General features: G+C 52.1%; 1 protein-coding gene across 1 annotated transcript; it reads left to right on the top strand.

Moving 5' to 3' along the window:
• Positions 1-11,177: 11,177 nt before the first annotated feature.
• Positions 11,178-12,329, top strand: MIND_01340300 (uncharacterized protein; the record flags this gene model as incomplete). Its single annotated transcript, XM_037369847.1, has 2 exons — positions 11,178-11,275; positions 11,321-12,329. 2 exons carry the CDS (start codon positions 11,178-11,180, stop codon positions 12,327-12,329), a joined length of 1,107 nt encoding a protein of 368 aa, XP_037213843.1.
• Between the last annotated feature and the right edge of the window lie 11,252 nt (positions 12,330-23,581).

Below are 23,581 nucleotides of genomic sequence, written 5' to 3'. Positions count from 1 at the left end.
CAAGGAAACTCAGGCCAAGGAGACGGCGGCCGAACAAACGGTGTGGAGAAGGGCGCACGCCACACACCACAGACAATACAGGAAGGAAAGCCAACCTAAGCAGACAGCAGCTAAGGAGCCGGTGCGGGGAAAGTCGTACGCGACCGTTATCCGCATGTAGGGCTATAAGCGAGCCTGATCCGCGGTCACGAGGTCAGCCACATCACACTTTTCTTCCGAAGACCACCACCGCTGTTGGGCGCGCTCTGCGCTATCCGTGGTGTGGCAAGTCTTGCGTTTTGTCGACCGCGCTCTGCGTCGACAGAATGCGCGAGGTATGGAAGGCGGAAGTCGAGCTGTAACAGGAGCTCATACAACGCTCTTTTCGCCGTCTCAGACCAGTCCGCTGACCCTAATTTGGGCTCAACGCGCTAGAAAAGAAAAGCTAACTCCCTTCAATGCCGATGGACCACAAACATATCGAAAGGCATCTGAACTGGCAGAACGCTTCCTGCCTGACCCTTCCTGCCTGACCCTTCCTGACGATCGCAAACGTGGAACGATTAGGAGCAACGCTAGGGCCGAGAGTTGCGATTAAATTCTGACCTACGTCATCGCCAGAACGACTTGCCCCCTCGTTCGATTTGCCCGCCATCCAACCGCGCTCGTCTTCTCCGCCAACTCTCTGCCGCATTCTCCCTTGATTCCCTTGGCCCTCCCTGGTCGCGGCAAGGAATACCCCGATCTGTCGTTGGCCCCGGGCCGTCCTTTTGCTATCAAGCTCAAGGATGGTACCTTCGCTGACGTCTACATCTATCATCAAGACACGCCTCAGGCGGGACTAGAAAAGACTTGGGCATGGGAGCGTACTCTCACCATTCCAAACAAAACTGAATCAGAGTTGGTGGAATCAGGTAAGCTTTTACTTTCTGCCATCGGCTACCTGTTCTTCATCTGTTCTAGGATGGCTCAGACTCAAAAGTGGCGACCTTATTGCGTCTCGCAGTTCTGCTGGAACTCAGCTCCCTCACAATGACGTTCCCATGGCTTGGGTCGTCGGCAAGTAAGTTTCAATGCGCGCTTTGCTGTTTTACCCATTTAATTGACCTCGAGCTCATTCCTCTCGATATCAGCGACGCTACACTTATCCAACGTAACCATTTTCTGGGACCTAGCGCCGAACGCGCCTTGCGGCGCCCCGAACGAAGACGATTGCCAAGTACCCTGGGCACCTCCTCGCCAAACTCGCGCGGTTGCGCCCGACTGCCTCTGTCAAAGTTGCCGCGGCTCTCGAAAACCATGTTAGCATTCGTTTTCTTGTTATTGCGTTCCTCCAATTTACTCACCTGTTTTCTGCAGACCCAGTTTGTTTCGATTTGTGCGGTTTCGGTTCTAGAGTTCTCACGACACCAGTGCGTCTGATTAATTCAGAATTTCGGGTTTTCAATTTGACTAAATTTGACCTATATGTATAAGATCTTATACTACCCTTTCTGGCGGAAATAGACAACATAATTTGGCACATTCCCAAGGCGTTCGCACGCTAAGTTTCAACGTCTATACAAGTTGTTACTCGGCAACCTCGTGTACCGTACAGTATTACAAACGAAGTAATAACCCTTGAAATTTAGACTCTACCCTCATCGTCGCCCTCGTCACTGTGTGAATCATCGTCGTTGCTGTTCGAATTCTTGCGACTGCGGTCTGACTGCTGTGCGCTATTGTCGCCGTCAGACGCTTCCTGTTGTTGGTTGTCGTCGTTGTTTGACCTTTGTTCGGCGCTATTGTCGCTGTCATTGTCGTCGTTGTTTGACCTTTGTTCGGGCGCTATTGTCGCTGTCGTCGCCCTTGGGTAAGAATCGAAATTTTTTGATAACCTCCCAAGGTGTTGCAACCATGCGAGGATAAGTGCTCGGCTTAAAGTTTGGGTCCGGCTTTCGACGCGGCTGCGTCCTGCGACGCGGACGGTTGGCTTCCAACCATTCTGGAAACGGTGGGCTCGGGGCCGGACCAGCAAACGGTTCTGGTTCAATTTCCCCAGGACGAACAAACTTTGATGTAGAACCTTGCGACAACTCTGTAGACAGGTCGCCCATACCAGGTGCGATGGCGGAAAGGGCGTCAGATTGGATAACGCTCCGATCTCGCTGCGTTTTGGAAGAAATTGGATCTCTAAAGCAACAGATGAAGTTAATGGAAGGGGTGTCTATGGGTTGAAGTTATGTACTGACTCATCGTCAGTCAACAATGTGTCCAAGATGCCATTAATGGACAAGTCGAGAGTAGCAAGCTTGTGAAAGTAGTATTCAAAGCATAGCATACACACGGGCTCAGTGCACCAATCGCGGTCCACTTCGCTGCCATCAATGTTTCGTGCTTGCGTGTGCATGTTGAAGTGCGTGAGCGACAATCTTTTGAGCTTCGGTTCTATATCTGGGAGTCGGCCTCCCCAGCCGCGGCGACAGCGCCCTCCACGTGGGCAGACGAGAGAAGAGAGCGTGAACCTCCTTCGGGGTCGCCAGAGGGTTAATAGACGTATGAACCATATGCTCTTTCGCTTACCTTGAAAGGTTTTCCTCCTCATCGTCTTCGTCGGTATCAATTTCACCTGTCTTTCTGGAGCAAGTTAGAAGAAAGCTAGATCTGAAAATTATCTTCGCTTACCTGGGACGGTCGTCCTTCCTTTCATCATCCCCAACGGTTCCCTCATCATCATCGCCAGAATCAGTCGCACCCATTCTAGAGGAAGTTAGAATATCTCTAATCGGAGAATTGGACGGGCCTTATCGGCGCGGAGCTGATGATTCTGCCTTCCTCGATTTGTTTGCGGCGGATTTGGCGGGCGGGTTTGGAATTGGATGGTGCGGGGATAATAGTCCTGCCTTGAGTCTCTTGTTCTTTGAGGCTTTGGCGGGTGAGTTTGGATGGTGTGGGACCAATAACGCTTCTTTCGGTCTCTTCCTTTACGCGGCTTTTGCGGGTGGGCCTCGGGGGTAGCGGAGAGTCGATGTCACTTTCGCTCTCATAGTCGATGATTACTTTAGGTTCCTTTCGTTTGATATTGCGAGTTAACTTCCTGTAGAAGGATGATTAGCAGCATATAATCCACCAAAACCACGCACCATGCGTTGTCCCTCGGTTCATACCATTTGTATTCGTTATCGCCGACTCTTTTTCCTTTGAATTCGCGCAGGGGCAAGCAGCGCCTTCGGACCTGCGGGGCGCTTTTTCTCGTTACTCAGCTCCCCATCGACTTGTGCAGGGGCAAGCACCGTCCTCGAGCCTGAAGCGTGCTTTTTCTCATCGTTGGAACCTGAAGCGCCTTTTTCTTGTCATTCAATTTCTCGTGACCCTCTTCGCCCTGTCCCTCGATCTCCGTTCGTTTTTCGTTTGGGAGGCATAGCTATCTATTACTAGTATTAGCCGAGGTCAAAAGTGAGAGCGCAGGTGTCACACATTTGCATTTTGCGTCCGAGTCACACCCTTTCCTTGTCACGCTTTGCAGCCTTTGCTGATCTCTTGCGTACATCTATCCCAAGCTCAGCTGTATAATTATGGACAGCCAGAGCGTTATCTGTACACTTTTCACCACCTGCATCAGAGAAGGACTTGCGCATAAGAACCGGTAATTAAACTGCTTCGTTCCAGAAAAGGCGTTAGGTTCGCGCCCGACTCGGAGGGCTGACGATCCGCCAGAATCCAGATCTATGTAACTTGAAGCCAACTCCTGCACATTTTTTGTCTGAAATTCGACTCGATTCAGACAAGAAGAAATCGGCAGCACTTATTGAATGACAAAAAATACAGCATATGATACAACTACACTAATCACGCTTGACTACTAAGGGGCAACGGTCCAAGAAATAGGCAGAATGATCGGTATGCTTATCAGCGAGCCCATTCATTCGAATCGCTGATTTCCATTCGTGGGATTTCATCAATTTGGCCCCACCTGCGCGCATCTCTCGCAAGCGTGCCTGGAACCAGTGTTCGCAATTAGCATTCCACCAACCCGTGTTGAGCCCGGACGGTCGAAAACTGCTGGGAGGTGGCCACCATGAGATATGCTTGAGTTGCGATGAGTTCTGCTCTGTAAAGCTTTGAATTAAAATGGCCTAGCCAGCGAGCCAAGATTACCTGTTGAAACCGAATATACTCCGCAGATGAGGTCTACCTCGTCTTGTTCCAGAGCAGATTGATATAGTCCATCCTCGCCCAGATTCAGAATCTTGCGACTAAAAAAAAGTTCTTCGTCTGAGGGGTACGACGAAACCAAGTCCTCCGGGTTCTCAATCACCATGCGAGCGAGCCTACCGACGAATCCCCCCTCTAGCAATGCCAATGCGCCACGCGGTGTACACAGAAACTCTTCCCGGCGCTGAACATAGGCGTAATAATCGAGCATGTCGCCTTGGTGCTGCTCCGGTCGCATACCGAGTCGTTTGGGCAGGTGCGAGCCATCTTTATACGTTGAGATAGGAGCACATTTGAAACTCGCAGGTCTGCGCCAAGCGGGGTAAAACTCTGCACCAATGCGGGCAAGATGCCTGACAATCTCGATCGTGCTTTGTTTACCCAGTCGAAGGCATTCTACTACCAAAGCAGCATCGTGAATCACGATGTATGGCTCCTTCAACTCGTCAAAGACCGGAGTGAGGACGTAAAAAACATAGGGATTGCCGCCGAATTTGCAACACAGAAACCGACCAGCCTTCTTGTTGCAGGACACTTCTGCGGTCGGACAAGTCGGACAGGCCGAAAGGAATGGTGTCCGGGGTCTTCTCGTCGATGATGCATCGGAAAAGAACCCCAATGTTGTTCGTCTCCGTAGACCTGCGATTTCCCGCTGCCCATTTAAGTGATCTTTTTGTTTTTACACAAAGGTGACCTTTTTATATAAACAGAAAGAAGCATCGAAAGCCCATCTTTCAAATCGTCTTTCGTGATCAGGGAAAGGTCAGCTTTCTGTCTGTCTGAAACACAAGCAAAAAGGCATTGTTTTGATATCTGTTTCTATGCAATTAAAATTCAGTATTTCTTTCACTGAGAAATGTATATAAAAATGTGTAAAATGAATTCATGTTTTTACTGGGAAAGAAAATTTTCAATTTGCCGTGTGATGGGCATCGCTGGAGTGGGACCCGTGATTGGAGCGATGCTGCTCAAGTTGCGGCCTTTAAAGGCCACTCGCTGTTGTGTGCAGTTCAACTGCACATCGGGTGAGTGGCAAAGTGTCAAAACATGCACTTCGCTGCTACCCCACCGCTACTCTATCGTTAGGGTAGAGCACGGGTCAGGGTCGACCCGCAGGGTTTCAGGGTAGGGTCTGTCAGGGTCAGGGTCAGGGTATGACAATTTCTAAACCCGGCCAAACCCGGACCCTCTCAGGGTCAACCCGGAGGGTCCAATGAGCTGTTGTGATTTAACAATTCCCTATCTAAACTTGATTTTTGTGAGTTTTTAAGAGACAAAAAAAATCATATGTCACTTATGTCACCCATATGACATGTGACATATGAGTGCACTGTATTAAATATGCTTGACATATTGAGGAATAGGCTCAATATGCTACATCTGAGCCAATATCATACAGCAAAATATATCTTATGTTGAAATTATTGTCCCAAATACATCTTCTACTTCTATGTCTCCAACCCGTGGGTCAACCCGGACCCGGTTGGACCCGTACCCGGAAGGGTCAGGGTTAGTCAGGGTCAGGGTCAGGGTCGGCCTTCTGAGACCCAGACCCGGACCCGTGCTCAACCCTATCTATCGTGTGACGGTAGCAGAAGCGTGACATGGGAAAGCGGCGATAAGGGCAAGTGTTGTGGTCCCTCTCCCTCTCCCTCATTGCTGAATAAGTTCATCTCCCACAAGACTAAAACATCCTCTAACCGACAGTCTTTAAGTCCTTTAAGATTTGTCAGTCTTGTTGATTGTAGGTAGTTTGAGTTGATGCTTGACAAGCAAAGCTAGGACCTCAACTATAAAACCGTCCTGGGCTGTAGTATCGTCCCATTGGTCTAGGCTTGGATATGCAGTTTTTAGAAAATATTAGATAAGTTAACACACCCGGCCTAATCCGTCGATGCCCTCCCAACGGTTGCCCTGGGACCTCGCCTGCAACGCCGCCCAAGCCTTCTGTGCCCGACAGCGGCAGCTACGGACAAGTAGTATATAGTCAGCTTTCTAGCAGGCGGACCCTTAAAGTTTCTTCTCTTTGGATCCTCCCCTGCTAGACCCTGATCTCGGGCCTCCGGGGTTGCCCTTACAGCCCCGAATTCACAAAAATTCTTCCAAGTCCCCCGATCAGCACGTGATGACACAATCAAAAGATCATGTCGTCACACACGGTCACTCTGGTTGACTTCTCTTCCTTAGTCGAGCGGCCTCAGCTTAGCTTCAGCTAACACTCTCTACCTTTACTGCTTGTCTACCGCTAAATACTGTCTAACAGGCCCTTGTGATTGTCAATTTACATAATGAAAATTTATTTGCTATTATTCTGTCCCAATTTGGGTCAAATATCATCTGTCGTCTGGCACGCCTGATCCAATCATGCTTCAAAATATGTACTGTCAGTGGGTTTTTAACAAACTCTTCCCCACCTTTCATACTAGAGTTGCACAATAATATTCTATCACGCCAATCTTTACAAAAATCTTATAACTCCTGCGCACCTGTGTATTTGGTACACCAATCTGTCACAGTACATAGTGTCCTTCTATTTGGTACACTATTGATGATCAAATTTCCCTTTCATGTGATATGTGTGACCAGTGTGACAGATCTACCTCTTACTGCCAATATATTGGAGTCAACAACAATCAGGTCTTTGTCTGGACCCACACTAGTAATTGGAAGGAGTCCATTCTCAGTACCTATCACCCCATTCATCAATCCCATATCCGATTTGGAATGGACAACAAGTGGGTTTCTGAGCAGACCTAGCGGACTCAAAAAAGGGTAAGCATGTTTGTTCTCTTTGGACATAAGCAGTTAACAGAAGCTCCTAGAATATGAGGCCCGTCTGCAAAACCCATGGATTACAATGCTCATGCAGTGGAGAAAAGCACCATTATGCTTTTCTCCAGGCATCTTGGTAAACACTGTCAGTTCTATCCTTCAACTACCCTCTTCTGGTGAAACACTTCCTAAGCTTCATACTGGCCAGCTTCAGTATGAAGGTGCCATTCCTTTATCGACTCTTGTCCTCAGAGATCTTGCCGGCCTTGGCGACCAAATCATCAAGTATGCTGATCTGCTTGGTGGATATGGTGCCCGGACAAGGGAGCAAATACAGTTCACTCTCAACTTTTACTTCACCACCTCTCAGAGCCTTGGATTCCAGGCAATGAGATCATGGCTCTCTTCAATCTCAGGGCTACCAATCACGGTCTTGGCTTGTCCCGCCTCTCGCTGCTCCAGATGGTTCCAGATGCAAAGTTTTTTGCATATAGTGACGATGTCATAGTCTGGGACGGGCCGTCGGGCCGTTCGGGGCCGATCGGGCCCGCGTAGGCCTACAACCGCCATACTCCTCAACGCTCCCCCCCCATTCTTCTAACCCCTTCCCTTCACCCCTGCAGGCCCTACGCAGCGCCCATCCGATCCGCCCAGGGATACAGCGCCCATCCGATCCATCCCTAATCTCTTAGCGTATAAAAAACCGTACTTACAGGATGTAATCACTAGGCTAATATTGTCTATTCTCCGGGCTTAAACCCTACCTTCATGCTCCTCAGACCCACTCGCAGTCACACCACCCGATGATCCGATATGGCCCGAGCCCGACGCTGACAGATGATTTGGCCCAGCTGTTTCCCTATCTCTCCTCAGCTCAGCTTCGGAAGCGGGGAGCCGCCTATTATATCTTGGGGTGCTGGGTCCCTTCCGGCTTCCTCACTGATGTCCATATTGACCAGAGCAGCCTCGCACAGCTCATTATGCATCTAGATGGCGAAAGGCTCTGGCTGACATGGCCCAGAACCTCACACAATCTCACGATACTACACCATATAGGTAAGTTTATCCTCTATAGCAGCTCTAGCCGACTAAAGCTTGCTAGCCTTCACCTGGATAAATTCTGTTTGTCAGCAACAAGAGGGATGTGAATGTCCTCCAGTCATACACAAAACTCTTCCAGCATAGAAAGGTAAGAGCTGGGGAGAGGAGGTATAGTGATGCTGAACTGAGAGCACTGACTATGTTAAAATGCTCAATAATTTTTCAATATCCAATTGGGTTGACATTCAGGATAGACTCCTTGCTCTGCAAGTCATCGTGATTAATAAAAATTTGCAGCAGGTCAGCAGCAATAATGGTGTGACAGTCATTTTTCAGAATAAAAGTTGATGTACGCTGATATAGACATACGAGAACACTGTTGTCCAGCTCATTGAATTGCCTATAGCCCTTGCGCACATGAGTTGCAGGGAGTTGATGCTTTACCATGGTTATAAGCAGGAGCACATTGAATATTCCAATGTTAATGCTCAAGTACACTTTTGGTCTACTAATCAGATAACAAGGACCCTCTAAATAACCTAACTTAAAGGTGGAGCAGGCTTTTGTTAATTACATTTAATTAAATGTATAGAACTAGGATTTAGTTTGGCAGCAGCATCTATTATTATCCTTGCAGAGGTTACTAGAGGTAGTGAGGTATAGGAGTTCAGAAAACTATCTTATAAAAATATGTTAATACAGCTCACAAAAGTCCTCTATGAAGTTACCATTAAGTATCTGAGTGAGTTCTATAGATATTTTATCATTGTAGTACAATATGCTGAATCTGGTAATAGTCTACAATATGCTGACAAGCCTTTGGCTTGTTGTTGCTTGTTTGGTCTTGTTTGTCCATATTTGTTAGTTGTTCCTGATCTCTCCCTTTATGTGTTCCTTAGTTCCTATATGTTTGCTTATAGTTCCTGTTCCTTTTCCTGTTCCTGTTCCTTCTCCTAGCTCCTAGTTAGTAGGGTATATAAGCCTGTTTCTAGTTTAGTTTCTATATCATAGTTTTCCCCCAGCAGAGTTTCCCTCAGAGTTCAAAGTCTGCCTCTTCTTCTCCCTCTCTGGTTGTGCTGTAGCCTTTGGTTGCAGTTAGAGCAGTTTGAAGGGCTCTTGCTTTTCTTGTTCTTTCTCATTCCAGTGAGAAAGCTTGTCAATGCTGAATCTGGTAATACTGACCTATTTCATTCAATTAGGCGGGTCACAGTCACATCAGATTTTTTGGCCGAAATATTTTGGCGGGTCACAGGTCACAGCCAAATCTTTTGGTCCCAAACTGTCCTAATCGGGAAGATTTTCAAATTTTCAGCGCCTGCGCTAATCGGGTAATAGGTCACGCGAAATTCGGCCTGTGGCCGAATTAGACATTTCAGCCAAACGGTCACGGGTCACAGGCCCGCTGAATTGATCGAAATGGGTCAGTAGTCTGACCTTTTGTCACATTGAAAGTACTATAGAAAACTAGGTCAGTCCATGCAATGTAATAAATTTCATTGAGATAGGCATATAATTGATATTGGAGCCCCAGACAACTTATGGGAATTTGATGGTTATCTTTTTGTAAGCAAAAAACCTGTTTGTACTATGCTCTTCAGTCCCTAGCAGTTCCACAGAGCAAAAGGGCATTTCAGAGCTCCTTAAAGCTCTTCATGAACCTGAAAATTTAACCATATCTAGCTATATTTGGAAAAATAATTAAGCAAAATTGACTTAGGATAGTAACAGTGTTGTCTTGTGCTTCAAGAAGCTCAAAGTGGGAAGAGAAGCATCAAAGGCCTCCAAATATAGATTCAGACCTTATATTACACCAGACAACCAATGTCATGATTCATCCCAGTCAAAATCTGTAGTTGTTTATCACCATATATGTACCAGGCTACTCACATTATATATCAAAACTGACTTCCTGACACTCTAAGCTTTTATAGCTACAGGCTCCCGGATCCTGTTGTTGAAGAAAGAAGAGAAGAACCAATGAATTATTAAAGAGTAATACAGAGGATTTATACTATCCTATTTGTTCTAGTAGATTCTAGTTAAGTGAATCCACAGAATGTTGTAGAAGAATCCCACCGCTCTGCATTACACGATGATAGCAGCCGGCAATGGCTTGGGTTCGCTAACCCAATACTTCAACACCTGTTAGATATATTAATTTATTACAAAATAGGTGACCCAATAGGCCTTATGGTCTTAGGTGATGTTGATATATATATAGGTATTGAATGTAGGCTTGAATAAACAGAAAAGCCATATGACAACTCTGTTATGTACTCAATACTGTGTGTCAGCAGTGGACCTCCTGATGAGTGATTCAAATAGTCCAGTAGTGGCCACTGAATAATCATATAGACACCAAGGTGTAATTCAGTAATCACACCTTTTTTTAAGAAACTGTTAGGAACATCTGTAAAAGTATTGGCTGGGAAATTACAGTACAAAGAGAAATCATAGATATATTAGTACTCACTATAAAGTCTAACCAAAGTCCTCATGATATGTCATATATCAGTCACAAGTTTAGATTCAAATTTCCATATATAGAAGTTTGACCACATCAATGGAATGTAGGTATTATTACTTGTTGTATATTTAAGCTTTCAGTTAACATGATACATTAGTAGATATGTGAAAACTATAGAAATGTGAGGGGAACCTCCCTTTCGGCCCCTTGGAGACATCTCCGATTCCGGTCCGACTCCGGTCCGGCCCTCCATCTCGCCTGCACAATCACTGATCCGTCAACCCCCTCCCGACGGTCGCCCTGGGACCTCGCCCGCGACGCCGCCCAAGCCTTCTGTGCCCAACAGCGGCAGCTACGGACAAGCAGTATATAGTCTGCTCCCTGGCAGGCGGACCCTTAGAGTTACTTCTCTTTGGATCCTCCTCTGCTAGGTCAGCTTCATTTGTATTTGCTTACCAATGTTCGCGCTTAGGATCCTCCCCTGCTAGACCTTGATCTCAGGCCTCCAGGGTTGCCCTTACAAGAAAAAAACCAAAATATAAAATAACATGAAGCAATATATTATCTACTACACACTCTATACACTCAATATATTGGGCCATAACTCAATACCATATGGGCAGTAAATGGTTGGAACCTTCCAGGCTCTGAGTAACTTCTTTACTTTTATGTATCACATCTAGTACCGGGTAGCTACTAGTAAGTATAGGTGTATCATAAAAAGATGCCATTCTCCCGCATCATTGACGTCAAGCACTTCTTGCTCCACACACCCATGAGCCTGTCGTTGCTGAAGCCTCAAAGCTTGAACAAGATTAAATGGTGGGTGCCTTCGGCCCACAATGCAAATACTTACTCTTTGTGCAGGCTTCGCGTCCAGCCAGAGCCCACAAATTCGAGCCTTATCGCCGCTCTCCTCCCAGATGACGTCCTCCTCGAGATCGTGCGCCTCTCCGCAGAGACGGACACCGCTAGCGCGCTCACACTGGCGGTCTGCTCGAAGGCCGTCGGGCGGGCGGCAGAAACCGTGCTCTACGCCTCCGTCACGCTGTCCTCCATCTCCGCCATCCGGACCTTCTGCAGCACCCTCCGCTCTAAAAGCCGGCACATCCTCGCCGTGCTGCGCCGGCTGACGCTGCGCATCCCCACGCCACCGCTCTTCGACGACTTCTGGGCCCTGGTGGGCGCGCGCTGCCCGCGGTTGGCGCACCTCACAGTATGCGACGCGGAGATCGCCGCGCTGCTCCGGCCCGGCCTGCGCGTCCGCCCGACGCGGCTCACGCTCCTCGCAGACCCCGCGCGGGGGTCCAAGCTCCGCGAGTCGGTCCTCTTCTTCGCGACGCGGTACGGCGTGGGCTTTGCCGGCCCGGTGGTGCCGGAGCTTGACGAAATCGTCAGGCGCGTCCTGGGCGCGGACCCGGACCCGGACCCGGCGCTCTACAGCCGCCTCACGCACGTGCACATCGCGTCCGCCTGGCCGGACGCGGGGTGGTACACGGTCCCCGCCGTCTTCGCGCTCCTGCGCGCACGGCCCGCGCAGCTCCGGCAGGTCACGCACGTCGCGCTGCGCGGGACCGGCGGCGAGATGGTCGCCGGCGTGTGGGAGGACGTGCGGCGGCTGCCGGCGCTGCGCGTCGCGGTGTTCGCGCTGCCGCCGTACCGCGGCGGGTGGACCGAGACGGGTCCGCGTGATCCGCGGTTCGTGGCGTTCGGCGCGGGGGATGTGGATTTGGATGATGATGGGGATGGGGATGGGGAGGAGAGCCCGCATTGGGCGTGGGCGGAGCGGAAGATCGAGGAGAGGAGGCAGAAGGCAGTCGACTCGAGTCAGAAACCAACGCCTGCCAATAGGTCGGAAGCCGGGCCTTCGCACTAAAGCCTTGCGAGGATCTGCCACGTCCGGTGGCTACGGGTGGGCTTATCAGAGCTATACATAGTTGCGTTGTATTAGGCTGCTCACATACTTTTCCGTCCCATCCCGTCCAAATTACGTCCGAAGCTGTTGGCCCTCGCACCTTTATGGCCACGTCATCGACAATCATCAGCGTGGGAGACGCCAACGCGGCTCGGAGCGACCCAAGAGCGACCTCGAAAAGCACGCGCCTCCGCTCCGCCGTCCTCCAGTCCGGCCGCCCTGAGGACGGTGGCAAGACAGAGGCCGCACCATGAAACCCTTGTCGGCGCGGCGACACCAGGCCTTATTTATACTCCGTGTCCGGTCCCCATCAGATCGCTGATTTTCCAATTTGCCGTCTTTCTCCCACCCACCACCGCAGCCGACGAGACTGACTCCTGGGCGCTTGCTGCCCGTACAAGTAGCGGCGTTCCTCGGAAACATGGCGGCCAATGGACCTGTCGCTCGCCATCCCTCAGAGCGCCCTGCGCCACGTTGCTTTCCGCCACGCGCTGGGTGACGATGATGCCCTCCTGCGCCTCCCCGTTTACGCCGCCGCGGTCTCTGCGTCTGTGCTGCTGGTGCAGACCGCGGTGGCATTCCGCTATCGGGGAGGGTCGACGGGGGCCCCGCCGGCGATTGGCTATGGTGCTATCCTTGCGTGGCGCGTCACGCGGTTTGTCGCTACCGCGGCAGCGTTAGGGCTTTCGGTCACGGTGGCTATTGACGAGGGAGATACGTGGCAGGAGGTGCTGCTTGGAACGGGGCCATATGTGCGCTATCACTCTATCTTTTTGCTGCCTATCCTCATTCCTTACAGCTCTACGCGGCTTTTCTGTCGTTCTTCACCCTAGACCCCCGGAAGTACCGCCAGCGGCTCGTGTGCCACGCCAACTTCGTCCTCTTTGCCGCGTCCGCGCTCTACATCTACCGCGACGTCATGCCGCTCGCCACATTCACGCAGGAGCCGCTCGACCGTGGCGCGAAGATGATAGCCAAAATTGCATTGGTGTTCTTCAGCGGCCTTGTCGTGCCGCTATTCACACCACGGCTCTACACACCCGTCGATCCCTCTGTGCGTGCATCGAATCCGCGGCAACACCCGCTGATGACCACGCAGAACCCGCAAAAAGAGCTCAACCCCGAGCAGACTGCGTCGGTCTTCAGCTTCGCGCTCTACTTCTTTCTCGACACCATCATCTTCGCCGCGTATCGCCAGAAAGAGGTCCCCGAGGACCAGCTCTACGCGCTGTGCGACACCGACGGGGCCGAACACCTCAAGCAGCGCAGCTTCAAGGTGCGTAGTCTGCATCACAAATACTTGGTTAACACAAGTTGCAGTTCCTCGATGTCTTCTCCGGCGCCAAACAACGCCACCCATTCTTCGGACTCATGCGTGTCTATTGGAGAGAATTCGCAGCCCTCTTTGCGCTCGTCGTCGTCCGCTGCCTCGCCAACTACACGGGGCCGTTCGCAATGAACCGGCTCTTACTGTAAGCTGTACATGTGCAGGTTGCCAGAGCGCTGACTCCTTTCCGAAGGTACATCGAGCCGCGCGACCAGCCCGAGAGCCACATCGTGCGCCCGTGGGTGTGGATCGCGCTCGTCGCGGGCGGGCCGCTCATCGGCGCGCTCGCGTTCCAGGCGTACATCTTCGTCAACACGTGCACGCTGGTGTGGACCGAGTCGGTCGTCACGCAGCTCGTCTTCGCCCACAGTCTGCGCATCCGCGTCAAAGCGGACAGCAGAGATGATGAGGCGGCAACGACGGAACAACAGCCTGTTGCGGGCGAGGCGGCGAGTGAGTCCGGGAGCACGAGCGCGGCTGAGGCCTCGGAGGGCGATGCAGAATCGACAACCATTCAGCCCAGGTCGGCGAGTGTCCGCTCGTCGAGCAGCAGCAGTGCGGCACAGAAAGATGGCGATCAAAAGACAGCCGACAAGAAGGCGGAGGAGAAGGGCCAGTCGATGGTGGGGAAAATCAACAACCTGGTGACAACCGACCTGTGCGTGATTCCCCCACTCGTCCAGCGTCTGACTCACGCGCTCCAGCGGCAACATCAGTGCGTATTCGTGTCCCTCCTGCGCGACACGTTGAGCTGGTATATAGCCGACAGCCGTGACTTCATCGATCTGTTCCTGTACATCCCGCTGCAGCTGGTCATCGGGATATACTTCCTGTACGTGCTCCTCGGGTGGTCCGTGTGGGTCGGCGTCGCGTCGATCGTGCTCCTGGCGCCGCTGCCGGGGTACAGTGCGTTAAATACCTTCATTCTCAGCCAGTACCGCAGACTATACCACATATTTCTCCACCCATGTTGTGTAAAAAAAAGAAATAATATTTGTGTTGTGCCCGAGTTGAACCCACAGTGGACCGCCAAGTTGCGATCTGCGGACTTGCTGCGGACTCCGTGTGCGCGAAATTGTGGACAGCGCTTTTCACGCCTCTGGGCGATTTGGACCTGGGGTGGGCTGAGGGGTGGGCCTGCCTTATATATGGAAGAGTAGCTTGGCTTCAATGACCCTGCTCTTCCTGTTGTGGGTTCTGGGGGAAGACAGTGAACGTGGATCAGTCTGGTCTGTGCTTCATTAAATTGGCGGAGATAGGATATGCTATGGTAAGCCTGCGGGTAGCGAGGTTGGTTCAACACCTTCCGAGCTGAGCTCAACCTGTTGGTCATGGTGTGTTCGTCAGTGGTTTGCTAGTAACTGTCTTTTTTTTTTTGGTTGTGGCATTTTTCTTGGTCTGGCAGTCTTCCTTCCTAAAAGACTGCCACTAAGCTGATGGGAGAGTAGTGACCTCCCATTCAGCCACTACACCTGATTGGCAACTCAGTAAAACTGCTAAAAGAGTCAGAATAACAAAAGTCTTCTTACAAAGTGGATCATCTGGTGGATTGTACTCTTCCTGCATTCACAACTCATGTTGGCTTCTCTTTCTGTACTATGGGTATTTTTTTTCTTTTTTTCCCACACTTTAGGGCCGGCCCCATAAATGACTTATATATAAATAAAATATAAAGACTGGCCCTAAAGTAACAGTCCATTAGGGCTGACCTTATAAATGACTTATATAAGACTAGCCCTAAAGACTCAATGAATGAACCGACTGACTGACTGGTTGGCTCACAAATTGAGAAAGAGTGAAAAATCACAACTGTCTTTTAGGGTGGAAATCCATGGAGTCCACTTTAGGGCCGGCTCAATTAATGAAAGTTGTAGATATTCAAAATTGAATACTAGGTTCAGTTTGGACCTAAGCCTGATTGTCAATGGTTAGGCCAGAAAACACAGAAATGTAAAAAATCACGAGTGTCTTTTAGAGTGGAAGTCCGCGGATTTCCACTGTAGCGCTTGGTTCAATCCCTAACCTAGCTGCCAGGTGGAAATCCGCGCATTTCCACTTTAGGGTCGGGCTCAATTAATGAAAATTGTAGATATTCAAATTTTATGACTTGGTTTAGTTTGGAGCTAAGCCCAATTGTTAATGGTTGGACCAGAAAACACAGAAAAGTGAAAAATCACGAGTGTCTTTTAAGTGGAAGTCCGCGGAAATCCGACTTTAGGGCCGGTTCAACCCCTCATGTCGTGGAAATCCGCGGAATTCCACTTTCAAACAGTGTTAGGGTTATAACTCATCCAATTCTTATCCGTTTCAGATGATTTATATATCATTAGAAAACTATTTAAATTCGCTATTATCTGGTTCTTACCTGTCAGGGCCAATCCCGCAACTGCCCATCCAAATCTGAACTTTTACCCTGTTACTAACATAACGCAGTCAATTCTTATCCATTTATATATCATTAAAAGCTCTTCAGGGAAAAAACAAACAATGCCCATTTGAGATGTAGTACCTGACAATCTATGAAGCTAGGATGCCCTTTAAAACAGTGCAACTTGGCTATCTCAGTTAACCTGACTTAAGTACCACAAAAGATCAAGTGTCTTTTGGACTAGGTTCAAAATAGTAATAGGCTTAACTCAGAGAGGTATGAGAAAGCTCTACAAACCTGACCTCACATTGAAGCAAGTTCACTACAAATCTTTTACTACAGAATACTATGGCAGTTAAGTTTATTTCTAGTCTGTTTGTGCCAAGTTATGTATGACCAGAAAGATCTTTACAAGACCTTAAAAATGGGTGACTACCAATCTATACTATTTTACTCCAAGTCAATCAAATAACTTCAAAACAGTAATTAACTCAAAGAGTTTTGATTTATTAAGAATGATATTTATATAATCAGAAAGGTATTGAAAGGCTTTACTGGAGGCAAATGCCCAGGCAGTAGAGCGCCTAGTGCCTGTTAATCCCACAGTAATAGGCTTGTAACTGAGTAAGTTCTTGATTATTTAGTATGTATTGTATATAAGCACAAATAGATTCAATAGACATATAGACTGGTCTTCAATACTGATCTGATGACCACAAATCTATTGACTTTTGTCAATGCCACTTATGGCAGCTACTAACTGCTAAATGAGTATTCAATTTATGAACTTTGTTAAGATTTCCGCTTTATTATTTGATATCATTAGAAAGGTTTCAACTTGGCATTGAACTCACTTGTACTGACTACAAATCTACTAACTTTTGTTAGTGCAGCTGATAGGCTACTCTATAACTTTAAAATAGTACTAGGGCTCTATCTCCGTCATTTCTAGAGCTTACAGAGTAGTTCTGGTATAATTCTAAAGGCCTCTGGATCTATTACAATCTAGCATTCAGCTCACTTTTACCTAGCCAAAAATTTATATACTCACTTGGGCTTGTCAGAAGAGTCATTTTTTGAGCTTCTAGAATGGTTCTGGTATGGCTGGAAGGGTTTCAGAATGTACTATAATCTAGTCTTCATGCCAGGGGAACTTCCCGTCCGATTCCGGTCCGACTCCGGTTCCGTCTCCGGTCCGGCCCTCCATCTCGCCCGCACAATCACCGATCCGTCAACGCCCTCCCGACGGTCGCCCTGGGACCTCGCCTGCGACGCCGCCCAAGCCTTCTGTGCCTGACAGCGGCAGCTACGGACAAGCAGTATATAGTCAGCTACCTAGCAGGCGGACCCTTAGAGTTTCTTCTCTTTGGATCCTCCCCTGCTAGGTCAGCTTCATTTGTATTCGCTTGCCAATGTTCACGCCTTTGGATCCTCCCCTGCTAGGACCTTGATCTCAGGCCTCCGGGGTTGCCCTTACAGCAGAAGAAACTCTCTACGGGATCAACCGGACAAGATTGCCAGGTTCGGCGCTGACTCAGGCTCGGAGTACGAGTCCGTTCCGCCCTCGTCACCGCCCCTGCCACTTGTCCCCTCCTCCTCTACTCCTGTGGTCCCCGCACCCGTCATGCCGTCCGGAGTCACTCCTACCGCAGACGCCCGGCTGGACTCACTCGAGGCGAAAATCGATAGCCTAACTGAGGCCCTTGCTTTACTCACCAACCAGGCTTCCGCTGCCGCTGCCGCCGCTAATAATACTGGCGGACCCCAAACACCATCTCCGGAGACGTCGATTCCGACTCCGACTCTAGTTCAGGGCGTTCACCTTCAACGGCAATCGGAAACGCGGCCGGGCATTTCTCTACGCGGTCCGCACCTACGCCCGCCTTGCCCCTGAGGCCTTTGTGGTCAACGGAGAGGCGAGCGAGGAAAAGGCCGTCCGCTATGCCATATCGTTTATGGCAGAAGGACCCGCTCAGTAATGGGCGGAGCGCCACGGAAGCAAAGCCCTGTTTCCGTTTCCGTCTTGGGGCCCGTTCGTTTCCGAGTTTCGACTCCGGTTCGTCGAGGAGAAGAAGCAAGATCACACTCTCTCCAAACTGGAGACTTCCGCCTATCACATGGTACAAAGATGTCTACCAGTACACTGACGACTTCAAGGACCTGATGGACCTCGCTGGATTCGAGGACGCGCTGGTCAAGGTGACCAAGTTCCGCCACGGACTTGATCCCTTGATCAACAACGGAATCACGTCCTCAAACGACCCCCCGGACCTCCGGGATTACCTTAGCTGGCGCACCCGGGCCTTCCGTCAATACGAGGCCCTGGTCCGGGCCAAGCTGATCAAGTCAGCCGCCCCCAAGACGCCTGGCGGTTTGATTCGGACTCCGTTTCCGGTCAACCGCATCCCGGCTCCGGCCCCTTTCCGCCCGGTGGCTCCGGTCGTGCCACCCGCGGCCCGCGGCCCGCGCCCCCGCTCCGGCGCCTCCAGCTCCCGTCCCTATGGAGTTGGATCGCACCAGGGCTCGGGGTGCCCCTCGTCGCGCCTGCTTCAGGTGCGGCGACCCAAACCACCTCGCCCGGGATTGCCCCCTCCCCGCCGATGTCCGCTCGATGGACATCCTCGACGAGGTGATCCAACAACTCGGTGACGAGATGTTAGCGGAGTTGATCGCCCGCTACACGGACACAGCTGCCCTGCCGGAGACGGCAGCGGAGTCGATGGCCGGAGAGGATTTTGTCCCCGCGACGAGTGACTGGTGTGCCCTCGTTCGCGTCTATAAATCGTTTTGCCTCTTTGTATGATGAATGCAGTTCCTTGCCCTACAATGAGCCCGAAACGAAAGACACACCCCTCTCCTGCCCCCGCCTCGACTCCGTCTCCGACTCCGCCCGCGACTCCGGTCATCGTCCTCCGCCGCCTCACTGCCTGGGAAAAGAAACTGCCCAAGCAGTACACCGTTGCCGCTGCCCCTGGGGCGAACTCCCTCCACCTCCCGTTAGAGCTCGAGTCCACCACCAGCGCGCTGAAGCTCTCACTCTCTGGGCTTGTCGACTGTGGTGCCACCTCCGACTTCATTGACACGAACTATGTTGCTCGGAATGGCATTCCGGTCCGCACCCTCGATCAGCCGATTCCGGTTTTCAATGTCGATGGCACCCCCAATGACGCTGGCTCCATCAAACAGATCGCGGACTTGGTCCTGCGCTACAAGGGCCATGCCGAACGAGTTCAGCTGGCCGTCACCCATCTTGGCAAGCAAGACCTCATCCTGGGGTATTCCTGGTTGCGGAAACATAACCCAGAGATCAATTGGGAAACCAAGGAGGTCAAGATGACACGGTGCCCCCGCAATTGCTCGACCTGCCGCGAGGAAGAGCGGGTCGAACGGACCGAGTTGCGGCGACTCCGGTCGCTTCAGAAGCGTCTCCGCTCCGGCCCGTTCCCCTCGGTCTGCGCCATGGACCTTTCTGGGTCTGATGACGGAGACGATTCCGTCTCCGGTGACGACTCCGGCCTGCCTGATCTGACGCCGGACTCCGACGACGACGACGACGATGGTCAGCTTGAAGATGGTGACCGCATCTTCTACACCTCGTTCCGCCCCTCGGAGGAGATACGCGCTGGCAGTACTGTCTCGCAACGCCTGGCCGAAGCCTTCGCCAGGAACTCCGCCCCTCCGCCCTCCGAGATCCCGGACTGGGCTAAGGAGTTCCAGGACGTCTTCAACAAGGAGTCCTTCGACACGCTACCGGAGCGGAGAGCCTGGGACCACGCCATTGAACTCGTCCCCGACGCTAAGCCCACCAACTGCAAGGTGTACCCCATCTCGCCCCTCGAGCAACGCGAGCTCGACGCGTTCATCGAGGAAGGGCTTTCGACGGGCCGGATTCGCCCCTCCAAGTCTCCGATGGCGTCTCCGGTCTTCTTCGTCAAGAAGAAGGACGGCGGACTCCGCTTCGTCCAGGACTACCGTGCTCTCAACGCGATGACTGTCAAAAACCGGTACCCCCTTCCGCTGATCAACGACCTCATCAACCGGCTCAAAGGCGCTCGTTACTTCACCAAACTCGACGTCCGTTGGGGCTTCAACAACGTCCGGATCAAGGAAGGTGACGAGTGGAAAGCGGCTTTCCGGACTAACCGAGGCCTGTTCGAGCCCTTGGTGATGTATTTCGGCCTGACAAACTCTCCCTGACGTTCCAAAAGATGATGAATGACATTTTTCAGGACCTCATCCTCTCCGGAGACGTCATGATCTACCTTGACGACATCTTGATCGCCCATTCCGACCTCCGGAAACACCGGCAGATTGTCCGGGAGGTCTTACGGCGACTCCGGGAGCACAAGTTGTACCTTCGAGCGGAGAAGTGCGACTTTGAAAAATCGTCAATCGAGTACCTCGGAGTCATCATCTCCCACAACCACGTCGAAATGGACCCCGTCAAGGTCGCAGGCGTCTCCGCTTGGCCGACTCCGGAAAACAAGAAGGACATTCAGCAATTCCTCGGGTTCGCTAATTTCTACCGCAGGTTCATTCGGGACTTCTCGACCCTCGCCGCCCTCTCTTCATGCTCACCAAGAAGGACCAGCAGTGGACTTGGGGCGACGCGGAGGCCTCCGCGTTCCAAGCGATCAAGGACGGGTCACCTCGAACCGGTCCTGGCGATTCCGGACGACGCACGGCCTTTCCGACTCGAGGCGGACAGCTCTGATTATGCGACGGGGGCGGTTCTTTCACAATCCGCCCCGGACGGGAAGTGGCATTCTATTCCAAAAGCTTAAATGATGTCCAGCGCAACTACGAAATCCACGACAAGGAGATGCTCGCGATCATCCGCGCACTCGAGGAGTATAGACATTTCCTCGAGGGCGCCGCACCCTGTCGAGATTTGGACTGACCATAAGAATTTGGAGTACTTCAGGAAGACGCAACACCTCAACCGGAGACAGGCCCGGTGGTCTCTGTACCTCTCCCGGTTCGACTTCACGCTGCACCACAAGCCTGGCCGCGATATGGGTCGGCCTGACGGCCTCTCCCGGAGACCCGACCACGGAGTCGATTCCGACAACTCCGATGTCGTCCTTCTGCGGCCTGAACTCTTCCACGTCCGCGCACTCGAGGGCGTTTCCGTTTCCGGTCCCGGCTCTGAACTCCTCCGTGACATCCGTGATGCCCTCTCCGGTGAGCCTGACCTGGAGGAGCCCGTCGCACTAGCGGCCCGGCAACTTCTTAAGGTTCAAGGTCAAGCTCGAGGCCCCCGCTCCTCACGTTCTGACGAATGGGCCGTCTCCGGCGGTCTTCTCCATTTCCGAGGAAAGATCGTCGTACCAAAAGACAAGGACCTCCGGAGACGCATCATCGAGCTCTGCCATGACACCCGAGTCGCCGGACACGCAGGTCGTTTCAAGACCCTGGAGTTAGTCTCCCGGAACTACTGGTGGCCTCAGATGTCTCGCCATATTGGCCGGTATGTCGCGACCTGTGACTTGTGCTGTCGCACCAAGGCACTCCGGAGACTGCCCCACGGAGAGCTGCACCCCACGGAAACGCCCCGAACGCTGGCATACCGTCTCCGTCGACTTCATCGTAGAGCTTCCCGAAGCCCATGGGTACGACGCGATCATGGTCGTCGTTGACACCCTCGGAAAGCGCCCCCACTTCTCGGAGTGTCATACGACGGTCGATGCAGTAGGGGCAGCCCGCCTCTACTACCGGAATGTCTGGCGGCACCATGGGACTCCGGAGAAGTACGTCTCCGACCGCGGCTCGCAGTTCATCGCGGACTTCACCCGAGAACTTTGGCGTCTAATCGGCATCAAGCCCGCCACGTCCACGGCATACCACCCGCAGACAGACGGTCAGACAGAGGGCGTCAACCAGGAGCTGGAGCAGTACTTGTGGATCTTCACCAACTACCAGCAGGACGACTGGGATGAGCTGATTCCGGCCGCGGAGTTCGCCTACAACAACCATGTTCACTCCTCCACGCAGCAGGTCCCCTTCATGACGGACACGGGACGGCTCCCGCGCATGGGCTTCGAACCCGGAGTCCGTTCCGCCATGGAGTCAGTGAACGAGTTCCGCGACCGGATCGCCACTGGTGTTGCTGAAGCCAAGGCCGCGCTCACTAAGGCCAAAGAGGAGTACAAGCGCTACTACGACCGGAGACGGACTCCGTCTCCGGAGTTTAAGGTTGGCGACCGTGTTTGGCTGGATGCCTCTGACATCAGGACGACTCGCCCCTCGGAAAAGTTCTCCCATCGCCGCCTTGGACCGTTCAAGATAGTCGCGGAGATCAGCAAAGGTGCCTACAAGCTCGACCTCCCTCCGCGCTACTCGAAGCTCCACCCAGTCTTCCCCGTCGTCAAGCTCGAGCTCGCTCAGGACGACCCCTTCGACGGACGCCCCGGCTACGACCAGCCCCCTCCGGACCTCGAGGACGGAGTCCCGGAGTGGGAAGTAGAGGAAATCCTGGACGCAAGGGTGAGGTATAAACGGCTGAACTACTTCGTCAGATGGAAAGGCTACGACGCATCGCACGACCAATGGGTCCGCTTCGACCGCGTCTTCGCCCCGGAGAAAATTGCGGAGTTCTATCGTAAGTACCCTGGCAAGCCACGACACATCGCCTCCGCGACCTTCGACTCGATTCCGTTCCGGTCTATGCGTCGGGACGCCGCATTCAAAGGGGGGGGTGATGTCAGGGGAACCTCCCTTTCGGCCCCTCGGAGACGCCTCCGATTCCGGTCCGACTCCGGTTCCGTCTCCGGTCCGGCCCTCCATCTCGCCCGCACAATCACCGATCTGTCAACGCCCTCCCGACGGTCGCCCTGGGACCTCGCCTGCGACGCCGCCCAAGCCTTCTGTGCCCGACAGCGGCAGCTACAGACAAGCAGTATATAGTCAGCTACCTAGCAGGCGGACCGTTAGAGTTTCTTCTCTTTGGATCCTCCCCTGCTAGGTCAGCTTCATTTGTATTCGCTTACCAATGTTCACGCCTTTGGATCCTCCCCTGCTAGGACCTTGATCTCAGGCCTCCGGGGTTGCCCTTACAGTTCCTTGCCCTACAATGAGCCCGAAACGAAAGACACACCCTCTCCTGCCCCCGCCTCGACTCTGTCTCCAACTCTACCCGCGACTCCGGTCATCGTCCTTTGCTGCCTCACTGCCTGGGAAAAGAAACTACCCAAGCAGTATACCGTTGCCGCCTCCCCTGGAGTGAACTCCCTCCACCTCCCGTTGGAGCTAGAGTCCACCACCAGCGCACTGAAGCTCTCACTCTCTGGGCTTGTTGACTGTGGTGCCACCTCCGACTTCATTGACACAAACTACGTCCACTCGGAATGGCATTCCGGTCCGCACTCTTGATCAGCCGATTCCGGTTTTCAATGTCGATGGCACCCCCAATGACGCTAGCTCCATCAAACAGATCACGGACTTGGTCCTGCACTACAAGGGCCATGCCGAACGAGTTCAACTGGCCGTCACTCATCTTGGCAAGCAGGACCTCATCCT

This window comes from Mycena indigotica (genome assembly GCF_014461135.1).
Source record: "Mycena indigotica strain 171206Taipei chromosome Unknown Mind.scaff0015, whole genome shotgun sequence".
Lineage (NCBI taxonomy): Eukaryota > Fungi > Basidiomycota > Agaricomycetes > Agaricales > Mycenaceae > Mycena > Mycena indigotica.
Note: the sequence above shows the minus strand (reverse complement) of the source record. Positions and strands in the feature narration are given on the sequence as shown.